At 57.4% G+C, this 18,260-nt stretch overlaps 2 protein-coding genes across 5 annotated transcripts; one reads left to right on the top strand and one right to left on the bottom strand.

The window, feature by feature from the left end:
- Positions 1-222: 222 nt before the first annotated feature.
- Positions 223-2,424, top strand: TRAPPC5 (trafficking protein particle complex subunit 5). The gene is made up of 2 exons (XM_004477135.5): positions 223-353; positions 1,813-2,424. Exon 2 carries the CDS (start codon positions 1,823-1,825, stop codon positions 2,387-2,389), a length of 567 nt encoding a protein of 188 aa, XP_004477192.1. The 5' UTR covers positions 223-353; positions 1,813-1,822; the 3' UTR covers positions 2,390-2,424.
- Positions 2,425-5,724: 3,300 nt separating this feature from the next.
- FCER2 (Fc epsilon receptor II) lies at positions 5,725-17,156 on the bottom strand. Of its 4 annotated transcripts, none has more exons than XM_058281909.1 (11): positions 16,971-17,156; positions 14,514-14,634; positions 13,381-13,494; positions 13,051-13,104; positions 12,244-12,306; positions 11,950-12,012; positions 11,699-11,761; positions 11,517-11,606; positions 6,892-7,160; positions 6,682-6,788; positions 5,725-6,431 (listed from the first exon to the last, which is right to left on the bottom strand). In XM_058281909.1, exons 2-11 carry the CDS (start codon positions 14,533-14,535, stop codon positions 6,293-6,295), a joined length of 984 nt encoding a protein of 327 aa, XP_058137892.1. In that variant the 5' UTR covers positions 14,536-14,634; positions 16,971-17,156; the 3' UTR covers positions 5,725-6,292. The 4 variants fall into 4 exon arrangements, with proteins under 4 accessions (XP_058137892.1, XP_058137894.1, XP_058137891.1 ...); XM_058281911.1 differs by having other exon boundaries at positions 6,892-7,043; XM_058281908.1 differs by lacking the exons at positions 14,514-14,634; positions 16,971-17,156 and adding an exon at positions 14,174-14,250.
- Positions 17,157-18,260: the final 1,104 nt, after the last annotated feature.

Genomic DNA, 18,260 nt, shown 5'->3' with positions numbered 1-18,260 from the left:
GCGTGCATCCATGATTGTGTGTGCTCCTAAGAGTGCTAAGCCTACGTATAAAGGATGGATATGCGCCTCTAAGAGAATGGTTGCCTAAGGGCGTACGTGTGCCCTTGAGCAGGTGTCCACGTGAGCCTCTGGAGCATGAGACCACAAGGCCACAGAGGCCCCTGCCCGCGGGGAGAACAGCGACGGTGGCCGCGCCCCTACACCCTGCCCCACGGACACGAGCGCCCTCCAGTGCCCGTCCCCGGGAATCGCCGCGCGAGCGCGCCCCTCCCGTCCTGCTGCGGCGCCTGCGCACGCTGAGCCTTTTACGGCGCCGTAAAGCAGCTCGGCCGGGCCGGCGGCCGCAGTTCTCGGTGAGACCCCGCTCGCCCGCGCCCCCTGCCCGCGTCTGGCTTAGTCCTCGCCGCCACCGGTCTCCGCGGGCCCGTGCGTCCTGTGCTAGGGTCTCGGGGTCCGCTGGGCCCGGCTCACCCAGGGGGGCCGCGAGGAGGGTCGTCGCCTTTCCGGCTCGCGGCCGCCCTCCTCCTTCTTCCCCGAAGGGCCCCGGGCGGGACCGGGGGTCTCGGCGGCCGCGGCATAGCTCGCCCACCCGCACCACAGCCCAGGGGGAGGCATCCAAGAACCCCTGTGGTCTACGGCCCTCGGGGCCCTCGGGGGCAACTGCAGCCGCTGGGCCCCTCTGGTCACACCTCGCGGCGCAGAGGTCGATGGGGCGGTCTCCGCACCCCCCGCCCCTGCGGCCTCGAGTCTGCACGGCAGGGGCGGGGTCCTCAGCTCCCCGCCGCGACCTCACCCAGCCTGGTGGCTCCTCATCCCAGTGGGCGGGTAGGGGGGGCGGTGTGTGTGTGGGTGGGTGGCTCGGCGCCCCTGGGGTCCTCCGGTCCTCTGCCTCCCTCCGCCCCCCGCCCAGAGCCACCCAAGGGAGGTCCCCGCGCCCCATCGGGATTCGGTTGCTACAGCGCCCTTCCCCATCTTTCTGTACCCGCTTCTGGCGCGGGGATGCGAGGATCACAGCTCCCCCTCCTGGCTTCCCTCGGCCTTAGGACTCCCAGCCCGCCCTCTCCCTCCAGCTTCTCACCGTCCCTGGAAACGGGGGGCTCCCATCGCCCTTTCCGGGTCCCGCGTCGTCGTCTTTCTTTTGAACCCAGGCCCCCGCGCTTCTTGCGTGTCAAGTTGGCTTTGCTCGAGGGCGCAGAATTGGGGGATTCCACAAACCCCCAACCCTCCTGGCTGCCTGATCTTGAAACACTCTCCTGCCGCAGGGGGTCTCCCATTCTCGGGCTTTCAGGCGAGGGCGGCAGGGGGTTCGCTTCACCTGCGGCAAGTCAGCGCTGTCGCTGCCCTGGTGCACAGGCGGGAGAGCGACGATTGTCCTCGACCGCCTCACCTCACAGCCCCCTATCCTTGTCCCCTCCCTGCCTTGGGTCTGACACGCACCCTCCTCAGTGCTCTGGTTCTCTAGTTACCCCCACTGGTGGCGGAGAGGGCACGAAGTCGCTTTTCAAGCACTAGATCTCACTCCCCAGAGCCCAGTAGTCGGGTGGCTTCCAGCTCTCCCTTCTGGTCACCCTCTTGCCCCTCCTCCCACCTGTTTATCCCTAAGTCCTCACGCTGTCCAGGGTAGGGGCCTACCTGCTGCCCCCCATTTATTCTTTGCTGACCACGCGCGAATAGAGGCATTCCTTACGCGCAGGTTGTGTGTGCTTTGCCTTCCCTCTATCTCTAGCCCTGTGGGAATAACGGTGGGGGGCCAGTTCCCAGTGCTCTCCTCCCCATCGCCCCTGACCCGCTGGTTTTTGTGCTTCCCTGCAGGGGCGGCGCCATGGAGGCGCGTTTCACGCGCGGGAAGTCGGCGCTGCTGGAGCGCGCGCTGGCGCGGCCGCGCACGGAGGTGAGCCTGAGCGCCTTCGCACTGCTCTTCTCGGAGCTGGTTCAGCACTGCCAGAGCCGGGTCTTCTCCGTGGCGGAGCTGCAGGCGCGCCTGGCCGCGCTGGGCCGCCAGGTGGGCGTGCGCGTGCTGGACGCGCTGGTGGCGCGCGAGAAGGGTGCCCGGCGCGAGACCAAAGTCTTGGGCGCGCTGCTCTTCGTCAAGGGCGCCGTGTGGAAGGCCCTCTTCGGCAAGGAGGCGGACAAACTGGAGCAGGCCAACGACGACGCGCGCACCTTCTACATCATCGAGCGCGAGCCGCTTATCAACACCTACATCTCCGTGCCCAAGGAGAACAGCACGCTCAACTGCGCCAGCTTCACAGCGGGCATCGTGGAGGCGGTGCTCACGCACAGCGGCTTCCCCGCCAAGGTCACTGCGCACTGGCATAAGGGCACCACCCTCATGATCAAGTTCGAGGAGGCAGTCATCGCCCGAGACCGGGCCCTGGAGGGCCGCTGAGCCCTCGGGAGATAAAGGATGCAGAGAGCCCCCTCCCTAAGTGTGTCTGACGTCTTGTGTGGGGGGCTTCAGGGAGTCACTCAGCACCTTGGCCCAGGTGGGTGAGGGATGCGGAGGCCCAAACAAGTTGACATTACAAAGGGGAGGAGGATGTGTGTGGGGAGACAAAGTAGGCAGAGGGAGCTGCTGATGTGGCTGGGGTGGGGGTCACATGGTCACATCGGGAAGCACAGTTAATGGCCCGTGAGCTGGTTGGAGAGATGGGGGGTGGGGTGGGATCAAGCTGATAGATTCCCTTAGAAGAGGGTCTGCATCTGACCACAGCACCCTACCATTATAGAGGCAAAGCAGCTGTCGACAGTATGAAAAGGAGCCAGTGTGGCTGTGGTCCCATGAAACAGGAGGCAGGTGGTGGTTTACTGACTCCTGCTTTAGACCCTACAATCCCAACTGTGGTCCAAGGACCCGCAGTGTCACTGTCACCCAGGAACTGTCCAGAAATGACGAATTCCAGGCCACCCACACCTCCCGACTTTTAGCAGGATTCCCCAGGTGATTCTTCGAGTGGCATTGGCAAAGCAGTGGTTCCCACCCTTGAGCAGCAGGGTCACCTGGAGGGCTTGAACTCTGGTGACTGGGCCCCACCCCCAGGGTTGCAGATTTTCCCGGTCTGGAATAGGCTGGAGAATCTGCTTTACTAACAGGTTCCCTGGAGCTGGTTCTCCAAGGGTAAGGATTACTTCAGATTCATCTGGATGCTTTCAAGTGTTTTTAAGTTAATTTGGAAATGCACAATTGGTACCTGAGCACATTTGCCTTGTTAAAAAAATTATCACACCTCTGGGAATGTGCCTTTCCCTTCTGCCCACCACTAGCACCTCCCTGCCCCCCAACTGCTCCTCCTCCCCGAGGTGGGTCCTTGTAGGCTTTTGGTGGGAAGCTCCCTTGGCCCTTGGGGCCTGAACAAGTAAGTCTCTTCTGCAGAGGAATCACAGGTACTTTCAATATGGTCCGCCTCCCTGCTTCTGAGAAAAACAGTGTTGGGGTGGAGTGTGGAGTGGTTTGATTTGCTGTTTCAGGATGCTTGATCCAGCTGCATGGGGTGGGTGGCACGGATGGGGAGACCAGGGATAAGTGGGCATGGTTGGAGGGGTGCGTAATTCTGGTCGTCCCAGCAGGACAGGTGGACCGGGCTGGGCTTCAGCACACTGAAGGTCACCAAAGGCAGATGGAAACCTTGAGCTTCTACCAGGTCTAGCAGAGGGTATAGCATATAGCAGGGGATAAAGAAATAGCTGGGGAATAATGCAGGGTTGGGAGAGAGAAGAGGGGAGGATTGCTGCGAGAGGGTGTGGTGGCAACGACTAGGAGGCGCCAGGTGCTCAGGTCTGGGGACTTGGGGTGTGAGTTCAGGAGGGAGGCCTGGAGGAGGTGGCTGGAGCCCTGGGCTGTGAGGAGGTGGGAGACCCAGCAGGTGTGTTGCTTGGGAAGCTGGGTTTCCATGGGAAACTGCAGGAGTGTTTTTTGGGCGTAGCAGCCCAAGGTCCTCAGGGACCCTGGAGAAAGTGGTTTCCAGGGCCTGATGGGGCGGGGTGGGGTGGGGGCAGATTGAGGAGCAAGAGGGAGGAGGCTGAAGTGGCATGGCCAGAAAAATGCGTGAGAGGAGATGAGCCGAGAGAGGGGGCCCAGGGCCTGTTCCTCCCTGCTGAGCGTGAGGTCGGGGACTGGTGGACAGGGCTTGGCACAAGCTGTAGGACCGTGGGGCTGGGCCCCAGTGTGGGGCCAACAAGGATGGGGAAAAAGGACAGGAAGAGGCTGTGATCAGGCAGTTTCCAGCCACATGGCCTGACTTGGAATGCTTTGGGCACAAGTCAAAGATCCACTGGCGCTCTCAGTGAATGGTGGACTGGCCAGGCGCCAGTCCCTGAGGCAGGCGGCATCACCTCATTTCACCCAGCAGAAAGGCTGCAAGAGAAAACTGACAGCCCTTAAGCACCTACTGTGTGCCAGGGCCTGGCACTCGTGAACCACACATTCTCAACAGGGGAGGGCAACAAGCGATCAGTAGGTTAACTGTTTTGTTACAAGGAGAAAAGGACCAGAGTGGAGGGAAGGGAACTGGGGATTAGGGGTGGAATTTCAAATGGGGTGGAGGGGCACTCCAGATAGGCCTTACCAGGAAGGAGAGTTTTGAACCAAGGCTTGAAGGAATAAACCCTGGTGATGTGGCAGGAGATGGGAGCAGTGTTCCAGGCAGGAGGAACAGCGAATGCAAAGGCCCTGGGGCAGGAGCAAGCCTGCATGGGTTCAAGGCTGGTGGGGGGAGGAGAGGGAGGAAATGAAGTTGGGGAGGGGAGGTGTGGGGAGGGTGCTGCGGTCACACACAGGCCTGCAGGACTCTGGCTTTTCCTCTGAGCAGGTAGGAAACCTTTGGAAGGGTTGGGATCAGTGGAGTGATGAGAGTGAGCCCAGGGAGGAGGCTACTGTACAGTCCAGGTGAGCAGAAATGGGGTCTTGGACCAAGGTGCCTGTGGGTGGGAGTGAGTGTGGGCGAGTTCTGAGTTGTGTGGGTTTTGTTTTTTTTTTCCTTTTTCTATTTTCTTTTAATTTTTAAAAATTTATTTATCTATCTGAATGTGTTTTGATGGGAGAGCCCTTGGGGTTTTCTTAGAGATTTGAAGTTGGCGGTGAGAAGACAGCCAAAGGCTGGCCTCATCCTCAGCCTGGGCAACTGCTGGGATGGAACCTTGCGGCCCCCTGGTGGGCAGAGCAGGCAGCTTCCGGCCTGGAGTCCTAGGAGGGGCGATGTGGGGGTGGGGTGAGTCTGGGAGTGGGTGGCAGGGAGAGAGATGGCCTGGGGCTTCCAACCTGGCCCTGACTCCAACGCTCTAGCTGTCCATGCTCCTCCCTGACCTCTGCCTGCTTGGCCACAACTGGACCTCAGGATGCCTGGACGCAGATGTGGGGAGAGGGCTGGAGAATCCCGTCAGCAGGACTAGCTCCTCCCTTTCAAGGCCAGGGCAGGGGCTCTCCCCATGCCCCTCCCTCTCCAGCTGGTCAGCACTTACTGAGCAACTTCTGTGTACCAGCAGGCCTGGGTCCTGAGCACCTTCCCCGTGCCGACTCGTGTCCTCCCCCCAGGAGCCTGTTTGCAGGCTGGGGAGCTAATCTCAGAGTGGGCTGTTTCCTCATCTGGAGTCCCAGGGGGGTGGACTCCAATGTCCTAATCACCAGGCGAGTCACTTTCTTGTGCATGAAGGAGGAAAAAATGGCGGGGAGGGTACGAATCCCACTTGGGTTGCCCCTGTGCTCAGGCACCAAATGCTGAAATCCCCAGCTCGCATTTTATTGACATGTGAGGGCCCATCAGCATCACTCCATTTTATTGATGCAGCAGAGTGTAGGGACCCTGCTGAGCCTGGGGTCTCTCCCTGTGAGGCTGGGGAGGGAGGGGAAGTGGGGGTCTTAGAGGAAGCATGCTGAGGTCTGCAGTGAGGACTGGGGTGAGGGGTTGGTGTCCCCACTGGCAGGAAGCAGGGAGGGACCTTCTAGCCTTCAGGAAACTCAACACCTGGCCAGCTGGGCTGAGGAGGAGAGGCGGGCCATGAGGGCATCTGTGGGAGATGGGAACAGGCCAGTTGCCTGGGTCTCCTCAGACCACCATTAAGGGCCAGAGAAAATGCCTCTGGAACCCTTCACTCGGGGGGTTCTCAGCGTCCTGCTCTGGACCTGGCTGTTCTCACAGGAAGGGTTGATGGGGGCAAGATGGGGGAGCAATGTAGGGGGTGGAGGGAGGTCCGCCTGGGGTGGGCGGGGTGCTGTCAGGGTTAAGGGCTGGGAACAGGTCCCAGCGATGTGGGGAGGCCGATGTGGGGAGGGGAGGCCGAGGTGACGTGGCGGCACTCAGCATGTGGCCAGTCTGTCGCACACCCAGCCGCTCTGCTCGCTGCGGCAGAAGCCGTCATTCCACTGCCCGGAGCCCAGCATTATCACACAGTCCTCACCCAGGCCCCCGTTGTTGGGTTCCCCTGGCCGCCAGTTGCTGGAACAAAAGACTTCAGGTCAGGGGAGGCAGGAGAGCAAGGAGACCCCTGCCCCATCCCATTCCCGGCAGCATAGATATCCCCTTTCTGAGCCTAGGCCCCTGCTGCAGCCTAGTCTGGGTCTGGCAACCTCAGTTGCATTCCAGAAGTTTCCCTGGGGCCCCTGCCCCCGAATTTCTTCCTTTCTCAACGCAGAGGTTCCCTTTCTCTGAGTGCTGGTCTTGTTCCTCCCCATCTCCCCCTCCTTACCTGTAGTCCACAGGACTCCCGTCCATCCAGATAAACTCCCCCTCTATGTCCAGGTCCCGAAGGCCAATCCAGGAGCCCTTCCAGCTGGAATGTTTGGTTAGGAAGTCCTGGGGGCAGGACAGGGCCAGAGGATGGGGAGCTGCACCTGGGTCCTCCCTTCCCCACCCCCCCGCCGCCACCCACTGCACCTCTTGCAGAGCCCAGGCCCACCTGCTCCTCGGCGCTGTGGATGCTGACCAGCCGCCCTTGCAGGTCACTGCAGGTGTACTTGGCCTGGATCCAGGTCTTGGCACCCTCCCCAAAGTAATAACACTTCCTCTGGAAGTTGACCCAATTCTCTGGGCATGTGCTGCACATGGAGCCTGGGGTGGAGGAGAGGCTCAGGGGGACGACCGTGGTGGGCACCGAAGTAGGCAGAGTGGACAGAGTGGACAGAATGAGCGGCAGCACTTCTCCTGGAGTTGTTCCTGGGGCTCGGGCTGTAAGCAGACCCACCCCAGAGCCTAGCAGAGGGTCAAACAGGCTCCATTGTCACCATCTTCACAAACACCTTGTACCAGCAGCACCTCCACTGCCAACACCATCTCCACAGATAGCTCACGGCCAGCAGCACCTCCACCACCAACACCATCTCCAGAAACACCTCATGCCAATAGCACCTCCACCACCACCACCATCTCCACAAACACCTCACGGCCAGCAGCACCTCCACCACCACCACCATCTCCACAAACACATCATGGCCAGCCTTCACTGCCATCATCACCACAGATATCTCATGCCAGCAGCACCTCCACCACCACCACTGTCACTACACACACCTCATGGCCAGTAGCACCTCCATCACCAACACCATCTCCACAAACACCTCATGCCAGCATCCACTGCCATCATCACCACAGATACCTCATGCCAGCAGCTCCTCCACCACCACTGTCACTACATACACCTCATGGCCAGCAGCACCTCCACCACCAACACCATCTCCACAGACACCTCATGGCCAGCCTCCACTGCCAACACCATCTCTACAGACACCTCACAGTCAACCTCCACTGTCATCATCACCACAAACACTTCATGGCTAGCAGCACCTCCACCACCACCACCATCTCCAAAAACACCTCACAGCCAGCAGCCTCTCAACAGCCAACACCATTGTCAGAAACACCTCATGGCCAGCAGCACTGTAACTATAAGACCATCAGCACAGACACATCTTCAGCCAGCAGCTCTTCAACTGCCAACACCATTACCACAAACACTGCACGACCAGCTGCACCTCAACCACCAGCACCACCACAAATACCTCATGTACAGAACCACTTCAGTCATCAGTACCATCTCTTCAGAGGCCTCATGCCAGCAGCCCTTCAACCACCAATACCATCTCCACAAACACCTTACAGCCAGCAACCCCTCAACCGCCAACTCCCTTATCAGAAAACACCCCATGGCCAACAGCACGTGAACCACCAACATCATCACAAATACCTCATAGCTCAACACTTCAACCACCAACAGTCACCACAGACATCTCCATGACAAGCAATGTCTCCGACACTAATACCATCTCCACAAATAGCATATGGTCAGCCAGCAGGTACCTCAACCACCAACACTATTGCCACAAACACCTCACATCCAGCAACTCTTCAGCACTAACACCATCGCCATAGGAGCCTCCACAGCAAGGAACACCTCCACCACCAAACACCATCTCTGCACACACCACATGGCCAGCAACACCTCAACCACCAAGACCATCACCACAGACATATCCATGGCCAGAAACACCTTAGTCACAATCATCACACACACTGTATGGCCAGTAGCACTTTAACTGCAAATACCACTGCCACACATGACTCCATGGTGAGGAACATTTCAACCGCCAATACCATCACCACAAACACCTTGTATTAATCAGCCAGAGGGATGCTCATGCAAAGTACCAGAAACTGGTTGGTTCTTATAAAGGGTATTTATTTGGGGTAGGAGCTTACAGATACCAGGCCATAAGCATAAGTTACTTCCCTCACCAAAGTCTATTTTCACATGTTGGAGCAAGATGGCTGCCAACGTCTGTGACAGTTCAAGCTGCCTGGTTTCCTTTGGGCTCAGATCCTCTGTTTTCTTCACAAGGACAGCTGTAGACTATGAGGTTCTCTAGACTTTGCCTCTCTCCACAAGGTCAGTTGTAGATTATCAGATGAACAGCTCTGTCTCTCTCCCTGGGATTTTTGTGGTGTCTAAGGAGCCATTTCTATTCCTCTCTGTTCTTCTCCTGGTTTAGGTTCTCTCTTCCTGGGGCTTGCTTCTCTTTTTCTCTGTGTGCTTACTTCCTGGGGCTCCAGCTTAAGACTTCAGCATCAAACTCCAATATCAAAACTCCAACATTAGAAACCCTCCAACTCTGCTTTGCCATGCCCTTGGTGTGTGGGGACTCAACACCCTAATAATGTGGCCCAATCAAAAGCCCTAATCATAACTTAATCATGCCTAGGTACAGACCAGATTACAAACATAATCCAGTATTGATTTTTGGAATTCATAATCATATCAAACTGCTACACACTTCATGACTAGCAGCCCCTCAACCACCAACACCATCTCCACAAATGCATTCATGGCCAGCAGCACCTTTACAGTTAATCACCCCCACACCTCCATAGCAATGAACACCTCAACTGGCAACACCATCACCACAAACGCCTCCTGGCCAGCAACACCTCAACCACCATTACCACAAATGCCACCACCATTAGGAACATCTTTATCACCAACATCATCACAGACACCCACTCTTGCCAGCAACACATCCTCATCACCAACATTACCAACCACATCTTAACCATCAGTGCCAACAGCAGCACAAGACAGCAGTGTGGTCAAGACCACCATCACTTTTGCACAGGCAGTCACCCACAAACTGCTCCAGTAAGAGCTCCGGCCATCATTACTGCCAGCACCTCGATACCAACACTCCTGGCCACTTTCTGGGAAATTGAGATTATTTTCTTCTAGTTGAAGGGATTGGTTAGGGACAGGAGGGCAGGGGTCTTGGGTCCCCATACCCTCTCCATGGAGCCATCTTTGTCTCTTACTCCCTGCCGCCACACTCAAGAAGCTTTCAGGCACTGCCACTGTCACCAACATTACCAGGTGGGAGATTAAATCCACCATTACTGCATCAGCACACTATTGATTTATAATAGATTTTCTTATAATAACATCTAGGGAGGATTCTGTAGCCTTGGTTGAATTTTTCTAAGGGATCTGGAGTCCACAGCAGTTTGAGATCAGAGCTGGAGGTGCTTGTGGCACACGAAACAATAATCAGTATGTAACCCTTGAGGGGAGCAGCATTAAAACAGGAAGAGAGGCGGCGGGCTTGGCCCAGTGGTTAGGGTGTCCGTCTGCCACATGGGAGGTCCGCGGTTCAAACCCCGGGCCTCCTTGACCTGTGTGGAGCTGGCCCATGCGCAGTGCCAATGTGCGCAAGGAGTGCCCTGCCATGCAGGGGTGTCCCCCGCGTAGGGGAGCCCCTCACGCAAGGAGCGTGCCCCGTAAGGATTGCCACCCAGCATGAAAGAAAGTTCAGCCTGCCCAGGAATGGCGCTGCACACACGGAGAGCTGACACAAGAAGATGATGCAACAAAGAGAAACACAGATTCCTGTGCCGCTGACAGCAACAGAAGCGGACAAAGAAGATGCAGCAAATAGACACAGAGAACAGACAATGGGGGGGGGGGGGGAGATAAATAAATAAATAAATCTTTTAAAAAAACAGGAAGAGAACATCTCCGGCTCCTTAAAGAAAACTTTGGGGTAGGTGCTTTGGATGTTTGCCGCATGGTCACCAAGAGGCAGCCCCCAGAGCTGGACCCCCTGGTTATGGGGCCAAATCTGTGGGGACTTCAGGATCTGGGAAGGAAAGGGGAGGTCAACTGTGGGAAGTGAGCCTGATCCTGACCCACCTACGCCCCAGAATGAGCACAGCGGGGTTTCTTGCTGGAATTCCCAAAGCCGCACCACATCCCAGCCCAGGGGACAGGACCTCTTTACACCAAGCAGAGATCCTTCCTCTTCTCTTACCTAATTGGGGCAGCTGGGACTTCCCAGAGGAGGGAGGTCAGAAACCAAGGGGTCGGACCACAGGACATGCAAAAAAGCCACCCGAAAGGCTGTACAGCTCAGGTTCCTACTCAAGGTTAAAGGCACAATCTGGTCTTTGTGCAACCTCTGGGTGCCACCATGTGACCCTCACAACCACCAACACCACCTCCATCTCTGCCACCCCCAGGGAAGATGCCAGCGTCATCACCATCACCCTTTGACTGCAGGGGTCCCCCTCTCCTGCCCCCAGGCAAGCTCGGTCTTCCAGAGGGTCATGGTTAAGGGAATCCTACTGTTGTCCCTCTGTGAAGCCATGCTGGGTGGAGGACAGGGGAGCAAAGAGAAACCAGTGATGGTGAATGCAGGAATGCTTTTACCTGGAGGAGGAAAAAGTGTGGGGAGACCTCCCAAACCGGTGGAGGGAAACAGCTGGCATCAGCAAGGGGGTGCCTGTGTGCCCCTCATCTGCCCTGCCGTCCCCCACGCAAACACACAACCCATGTTGCCACATGCACCTCAACTGTGTATTCCATGTACACCCAAACCTTTGTTTGTGTCCCACAAGCACACCCACATCACACAAATACATCGTCAGACTGCCTCCCATCACACACATATGTCGTCACACATGCACATATGCCAAAATGCCCAGACCCAGATCTGCGTGCAGACACACACTTTCGCACGCGCGCACACGCATGCATACAGCACTCACCGTTCAACTCCCGTAGCTCTATCTGCAACCTCATCACCTCTTCCTGGAGTCTGTCCAGTGAGTCTTTGTCTGTGCGCCTCTCATTCAAGCCTTGGGTGAACGGGGAGGTTAGGGTTAGTGTTAACAGATGGACTTGTAGGGCCCTTTCCTGGTTGCTCCCCCCATCCCCTCCCAAGCCTCACTCTTGGACTTGAAGTTGCTCAGATCAGTTTGAAGTTCATCCAGGTTCCGGGACAGCTCAGCTTCTGGGTGGGCAGATGGGTGGAAAGCTGCTTTTAGGACAGTTCAGATAAACTGGAAAGTCCCCGAGCCCGGCCCCCAGCCTCATGGTTCCCTGTGGCTCTGGGACACCACCACCCCCCACCCTCAGTCTGGCCCCAGGTCAACCTGACACCCCCCAACCCCACTTTCGACCCCACTGCCAGTCTCTCACCCTGATTTTCCATTCTATTCTGTTCAGCTTGGATTCTCGCCAGGTTCTGAGCCATCTGAGCAGCTGGTGGCAGGGGAGGGGGCTTAGCCATAAGCAAGTCCTGCGAGCCTCCCACCAACTCCCACCCCCCTCCCTGGCCTCATACTGGCCTTTTAGGGCTGCCCATTCATTTTGCAGTCCGTGGGAAGGGACACAGTAGGTCTATAGCACCATCTACGCCCCCCTGACATCCAAGCCACCACCTGCCCCCCCCCCCCAGCTCTGTGCTCCAGATTCCAGCTTGAAAGTGCTCACCCTGGGATTTCTGGGCCAGACGGTCATTCTTTTCTCTTTCCAGGCTCTTGGAAACTCGAGAGACTGGGGCAGCATGAGAGAAGAGGGGTCCTCAGTGTCTGGAGAGGCGGATCCCGGAAACCCACCCCCAACCTCACTCTAGCCCCAAGTTCAGGGGCCAGGGATCCCCTCACTTAGTCACAATGGCCACTGCTTTCTGGCTTTTTTTTTTTTTTTTAGGAATGTTTCTCACTGTGAAATAAATCACACATCAAAGAACGTTTAGAAACTAGGAGAAAATTTCTCTTAACCTAACTCAGCACCTTAATCCACCACAATGGCTGCTGCTTTTTTTTGCTTTACCTTTTGGGGGGTGGGAAACAACTCACAAAAATACAGTTAAGGACAGAATGGATGTGCACATCTTCCTCCACCCCCCACAGAATTGAAGATCAAAGCAGCTGGCATTCAAGCAAGCTTATTGGACAACAGGCACTGCTCTAAGTGCTTCACAAGTCCTAGCTCGTTCCCACCTCGTGGCACGAAAATTACACCCCTTTAACAGAGGGGGAAACGGAGGCGTGGAAGGGTTACATAAGGCCCCCTGGCTACAGATAGTAACATTCTACCAGGCACTCGCCAGGGCCCTCCCCTCCAAGCCACTCTGAGTTTTCACCCCAAGGAAGGGGGTAACACAGGCTGACCCTCAGTTCCTCAGGGGACACAGAGGCCCAGAGAGGGACATTCTTTCCCCCAGGGCCCACAGCAGCCAGTGGCAGGAGCAGGATGGGAGCCAGGTGCTGGGACCCCGCCCTCGGCCCTCCGTACCGTTCCGGAACGCGGTCTCGTGCAGCTGTTTCAGGTTCTTGGCAGTGTCCCAGTCTGGAGAGGGAGAGGTAAGAAAAGGGGAGAGGAGAGCTTGACAGATGTCCCCATCACCCCTCCCTCCCCACACACCAGCTGGGGATGGACCAAACACATGGGAGGTGCTGAAAGGGTGGGAGATGGGGGTGCTGGGCGATAGGGGCTGTCAGGGTAAAGGTGGGAGCCCCAGGGGAAAATGGGGCTCCCCATGGGGAAACGGTGTGTTAGCTCCCCAGGCTCTGGGAGGGACCCAGGGAGGGCTGGGGGGATGTGTGGGCCTGGGGGTGTCCTCACGCCACAGGAGAAGCAGCGTCAGCAGCACGGCCCACAGCGCGGTGGTCAGCAGCCCCAGCAGCATGAGCCGCGTCCCCTGCCTGCAGCACGGCTTCCTGGGAAGGGTCTCGACATCTACGGGTGCAGGGCCGCAAGCTGAAACTGGGCTCTAGCTCTGCCTGTCTTATCATCACCCAGAGCCCCAACATCCTGGAGACCTGTCCTGAGCCTTCGCCAAAGCAGAGGGTCTCAGTGGACCCCCGACCTCCTCTGCACGCCATCCCAGCATGTGCTAGCTTTCCGCGCCCCTGTCCGTCCGCAGCATCCCATCTGTCCCTCTGACCTTTGTCCACCTCTGCATCTCTGAGGCTGCCCCTCTGGCCCTCTGTCTGTCCAGCTCCACTGTCCACCACTCCCTTTGGCCATACTCAGGCCTGATTTGGGTCCAGGTCACTGTACAGAACAACTGACCTGGGACCAGGAGCTGAGATCCTCCTCCTTAGGGCCCCCTCCTCAGATAGCACCCAGCTTTCATTTTTAACTCTTATGATCACCCCCCTTTTGCGGGTTCAGTTATAACCCCCAAATGCCCTCACCCCCAGATGGCTGGGTTCTCCTGCCCCTTCCCCTCTGACCCCCAGGCTCTCTAGGTCTACCCTGATGCTTATCTCCACCCCAAGCCAGGACATGGGTCTCAGGCCATCCCTCTCCACTGAGCCCCTCCCCAGCCCCTTCAGATGTCACCTCCCCCAGGTCTCACTCCCAACACCTGCCCGCCCCCCCGAGGCTCTAGCTTGGGGCCCCATCCCCTCACCCTGGCTCTGGGGACCCGTCCTGCTGGGTTCCATTTGTTCTGGATCCCCACTCCGCTTGGCCTCCGCAGCCATCGGGCTCCCGGCCCCCTGGCTGGAGCCGTTTTTGGTCAGGAGAGTGTTGAGTCAGAGAAGGGAGGGGCCTGCTGCTTCCCTCTCCTGACTGGCCCTGGGCCAGGAAATCCAGTCGGGGCTTACCCCCCACCCCCATCCTGGGCCTTTCCTAGAAATTTCACCCTCCTTTCCAAAGAGGGACCCAGGAGCCCCCCTCCTCTCCTGGGCATAAGGCAGGGCCTCAGGGCCCCTGCTACCACCAGTATCAGCACCAGAGGGTCCTCCCACCTGCATAGGGATGCTCCTCCATGGCAGCCCTGCTTGGACTCTCCGGGTGATGGGTTGCTCACCACCTGCCCAGGCACTCCACTTGAGGGGTACAGTCGCAGCTTAAGCTGGGATCTGGGTTCTAATGAGATTTAAAGTGAGACACCAACTTCTCGTTATTGGCACAGAACAGCCTCTGGGACCCGGGGTGCTGGGGCACCATGGGCTGACTATTTTATTTTTTAGCCCACCACCAGGAGTCAGTGTTGTGGCTACCTGGGAGAGGCAGCGGGTATGGAGGGTCACAGACCTGAAACCAGAAGCGGGATGCCCCAGGGCCCGTCACACATGAGGTACACAGCCAGTGCTCAATAGTTGCACACTTGTGTGACTGTGGCCAAGTGGCTTAATCTGCCTGAACCTGTCCACCTCGACCACAAGATGATTTTAATCACACCTATACTCTAGAGTGGTGGTGAGCTTTGCATGAGTATGTAAAGTGCTGTGGATAAAGCCTGGTGCACAATAAACCCCGAGATCATTTTCCGCTCTCGTGTCATCTCTGCCTGTTCCACTGCAGCCAGGACTTGTTTCTAATACTGCCTGTACCACCTCAGCCAGGGCTCAACACTTCCGAGTCTGTTTCCCGCTCTGTAAAAGGGTGATCATGGCGGCAGCCAACTCAGGGAGTTGGGGTAGGGTCAAAGGAGAGTCTAATGCACATGAGGCTTTCGGCACAGCTGCGCACAGTGGGTCTTCAGAGCTGGCACATGTACCAGGTGCCTGCTCTTGTGCCAGGTCCTGCTGGGAAATACAGCAACTCTTGTCACCCACCTCTTGGCTGGCTCCTTCTTCCAATGTGCCCCCAGGTGACCTTAAAGTCCTTTCAGCAATGGACTCATGCAGCACCCACTATGTGCCAAAGTGCATGGTTGTCTGGGTCCAATGTGCCTCAGGGCCTCCTGGCTACCCCCAGCTGTGTGACAATGGGCAAGTGGCTTCCCCTCTCTGAGCCTTGGTGCAGCAGGGCTGGGGGGCAGCCAGGCTCTAATGAACGGCAGCTCAAGCCAGCGCCTTTTGCCAGTTTGGGTGGAGGTCAGACGTGTCCCTTCCCTGCAGCCGTGACAGTGAAAGAGCAGCCAGCTGGACATGCGCCAGCCTGAGCCGGCAGTGGGTGCTCCGTTAACCCCTGCTGGGATAGGGTGTCAGCGGGGCAAGGCCTTTCCTGCCCTGGCCTTTCCCGGTGGGACTGGGGTACCGAAAGGGTAAGTCATTTGTCCACATCACCGCTGGTGGGACCGGAACTGGAACCAGGCTGTTAGGCGGAGGAGCCTGTTTGCATAACCTCTTTGGGACACGGCGCCCCAGTTGGTGGGTGGCTGCTGGCAAAATGCCAGTGTGCTGGGTGCCATGGCCGGGCCATCTTTCTGAACCTGGGAAGCCCCACTTCTGGTTGTGGCCTCCGCTGTCCACTGCCAGCACCAGACTTACCTCCTCTGCTGGGTCACGGGAGCTGGCCAGCATGCACACCCCCGAGCCACGTCCCCTTTCTGTCCACGCTGACCACCCTCTAGCAAACTTCCCTGTGGACCCCTGCCCTCCAGGTTCAGCCCAGCCACCCCCCTTCCAAGAAGCCTTTCATGTCTACTCCCCCCCCAACACACACTCACACATGCACACGCTATTATACACAACCACACGTACACTCACGTATGCCCGTGCACCCACCCAGGTCACATGCGGCATGTGTGCGCACAGTCACAGAGCCCCACATGCGCACATTCACACACCTGCACACACTCATGTGTACCCTCACACAAGACACAACCACATGCACATGCATTCACACAGGCAAACGCACAATCACATGCTCGCAGACACACATGTGTGCACATGCGTGCACATTACACACAGGTGCAATCACACACATTTGCACATGTGTGTACACACTCAAAAACACTGCCCTCACACATATACCGTCACACATGTGCGTACACATCCACACAGAGACACAGTCATGCATGTGCAACACTCTCACATGTACGCTCACAGAGAAACACAGTCATATTCACACAGATGTACATACAGTCACACGCAGCCCACATGCAGTGCTGATGAGCACAAGGAGTGCTGTGCCACGCAGGGGTGTCCTCTGCGTAGGGGACCCCCACACGCAAGGAGCGCACCCCGTAAGGAGAGCTGCCCAGTATGAAAGAAAGTGCAACCTGCCCAGGAATGGTGCCGCACACACGGAGAACTGACACAACAAGATGACGCAACAAAAAGAAACACAGATTCCCAGGCTGCTGACAACAACAGAAGCGGACAACGAAGACGCAGCAAATAGACACAAAGAACAGACAACCGGGGTGGGGAGGGAAGGGGAGAGAAATAAATAAATAAATCTTTTTAAAAAATCACACACATATTCACACAGAGTCACACACGTGAACAACAATCGCAGACTCACACACTTACGTGAGTTTTGAGTGTGTCTCTCCTTCTGATCAGATGGAAGCAATTGGAGAGGTCAGCAGGCACTACACAGGCCCTGGGAAGGGGGTCAGCTCTAAATAGGAGAGATGCCTTCCTCTGAAAGTCGACCTGTCCTCAGCTTCTATTTTCACTGCTCTAATTAGGGACTTGCCACCCGGATCGTCGCATTCCACGCATCGTCTCTTTTGACCCTCCACCAACCCGGTGAGCTCTGCGCTATTCTTATCTTTCTCAGGTGAGCGAACTGAGGGTGAGAGACGCTGAGCCTCACTCCAGAAGCTCTGAAGGTGGTCAGTCCTAGAGGTGGACCTGCAAGCGAGGCGACTGGGCACTCGACCATTATGCCACCAGGGCACTGACAATTTAGTAGCAAAATGTGCTGAAAATGGTTTAGTGTCTCGCAGGTGTTCACACATTCAATTTTCACCGTCCCCCTAAGGGATAGATACCTTTGTCTATCACTTTCCTGTAGGTAAGTTATGTGCTAACCTATGGGAAGCACAGAGAGGTTAAGTAACTTGCTCACAAATAGCAGTGCCCGCCCAGCTCGTCCTCCCTAAAATGTGTTCCCAGACCCTTAGCCTCCTCCCCACTCCCAGTTGGGGGACCCTCTCCCACTTTTCACAAACCCCCACTCCTGGATGGGCAGCCTCCCCACCCCAGGTTTGCCACCCCACTTCCCAGACACCCGCCTGAGGCCCCACATCCCACTTCCCAATCAGATGGGGCCGGGTTGTCCACGGGGGCTGGACACGGATGCCTGACCCGCACCATGGCTGGGAGGGGCCTGGCTGGGAACTGCCGTGTCCATCACACGCATTCCCAAGCCTGGGGGTGAGGCGGCCTCAGGGCACGCCTGCTGAATGAGTGATGTGGAGGTGTAAGGCTGCTCATTTGTGGGCCACCGGCCCTCTCAACCTTGACCTTAGCTAATTGAACCCATCGCGGGGTTGCCAAGGGGCAGAGGAGGAACCTTGTAAGTAGAGGAGCATCAGAAAGAGGTCCCTGGGGGCTCCTGGGTGGACAAGGGATGGGCAGGGGGAGCCCCAAGAGGGGGCTGCTGCCTGGTGCAGGGGGCAAAGGAGGGGCTGGGGCAGCAGCCCTGTGGATGGAGAAAAGCAGGCTGGTGTGACGAAGGTGGACGAGAAGGCTTGGCAATGGACAAGCCGTGGGCATGGCGGCGGGGGGCTGCAGAGCCACAGAAGTGCCTGGGTCTCGCCGGGATGTCTGGGTGGCCAGCGGGGTGCACAGTGAGGAAGGAGGAGGGAGCTG

This window comes from Dasypus novemcinctus, chromosome 19 (genome assembly GCF_030445035.2).
Source record: "Dasypus novemcinctus isolate mDasNov1 chromosome 19, mDasNov1.1.hap2, whole genome shotgun sequence".
NCBI lineage: Eukaryota > Metazoa > Chordata > Mammalia > Cingulata > Dasypodidae > Dasypus > Dasypus novemcinctus.
The sequence above is the reverse complement of the archived record's forward strand: the minus strand, read 5'-3'. Positions and strand labels throughout refer to the sequence as shown.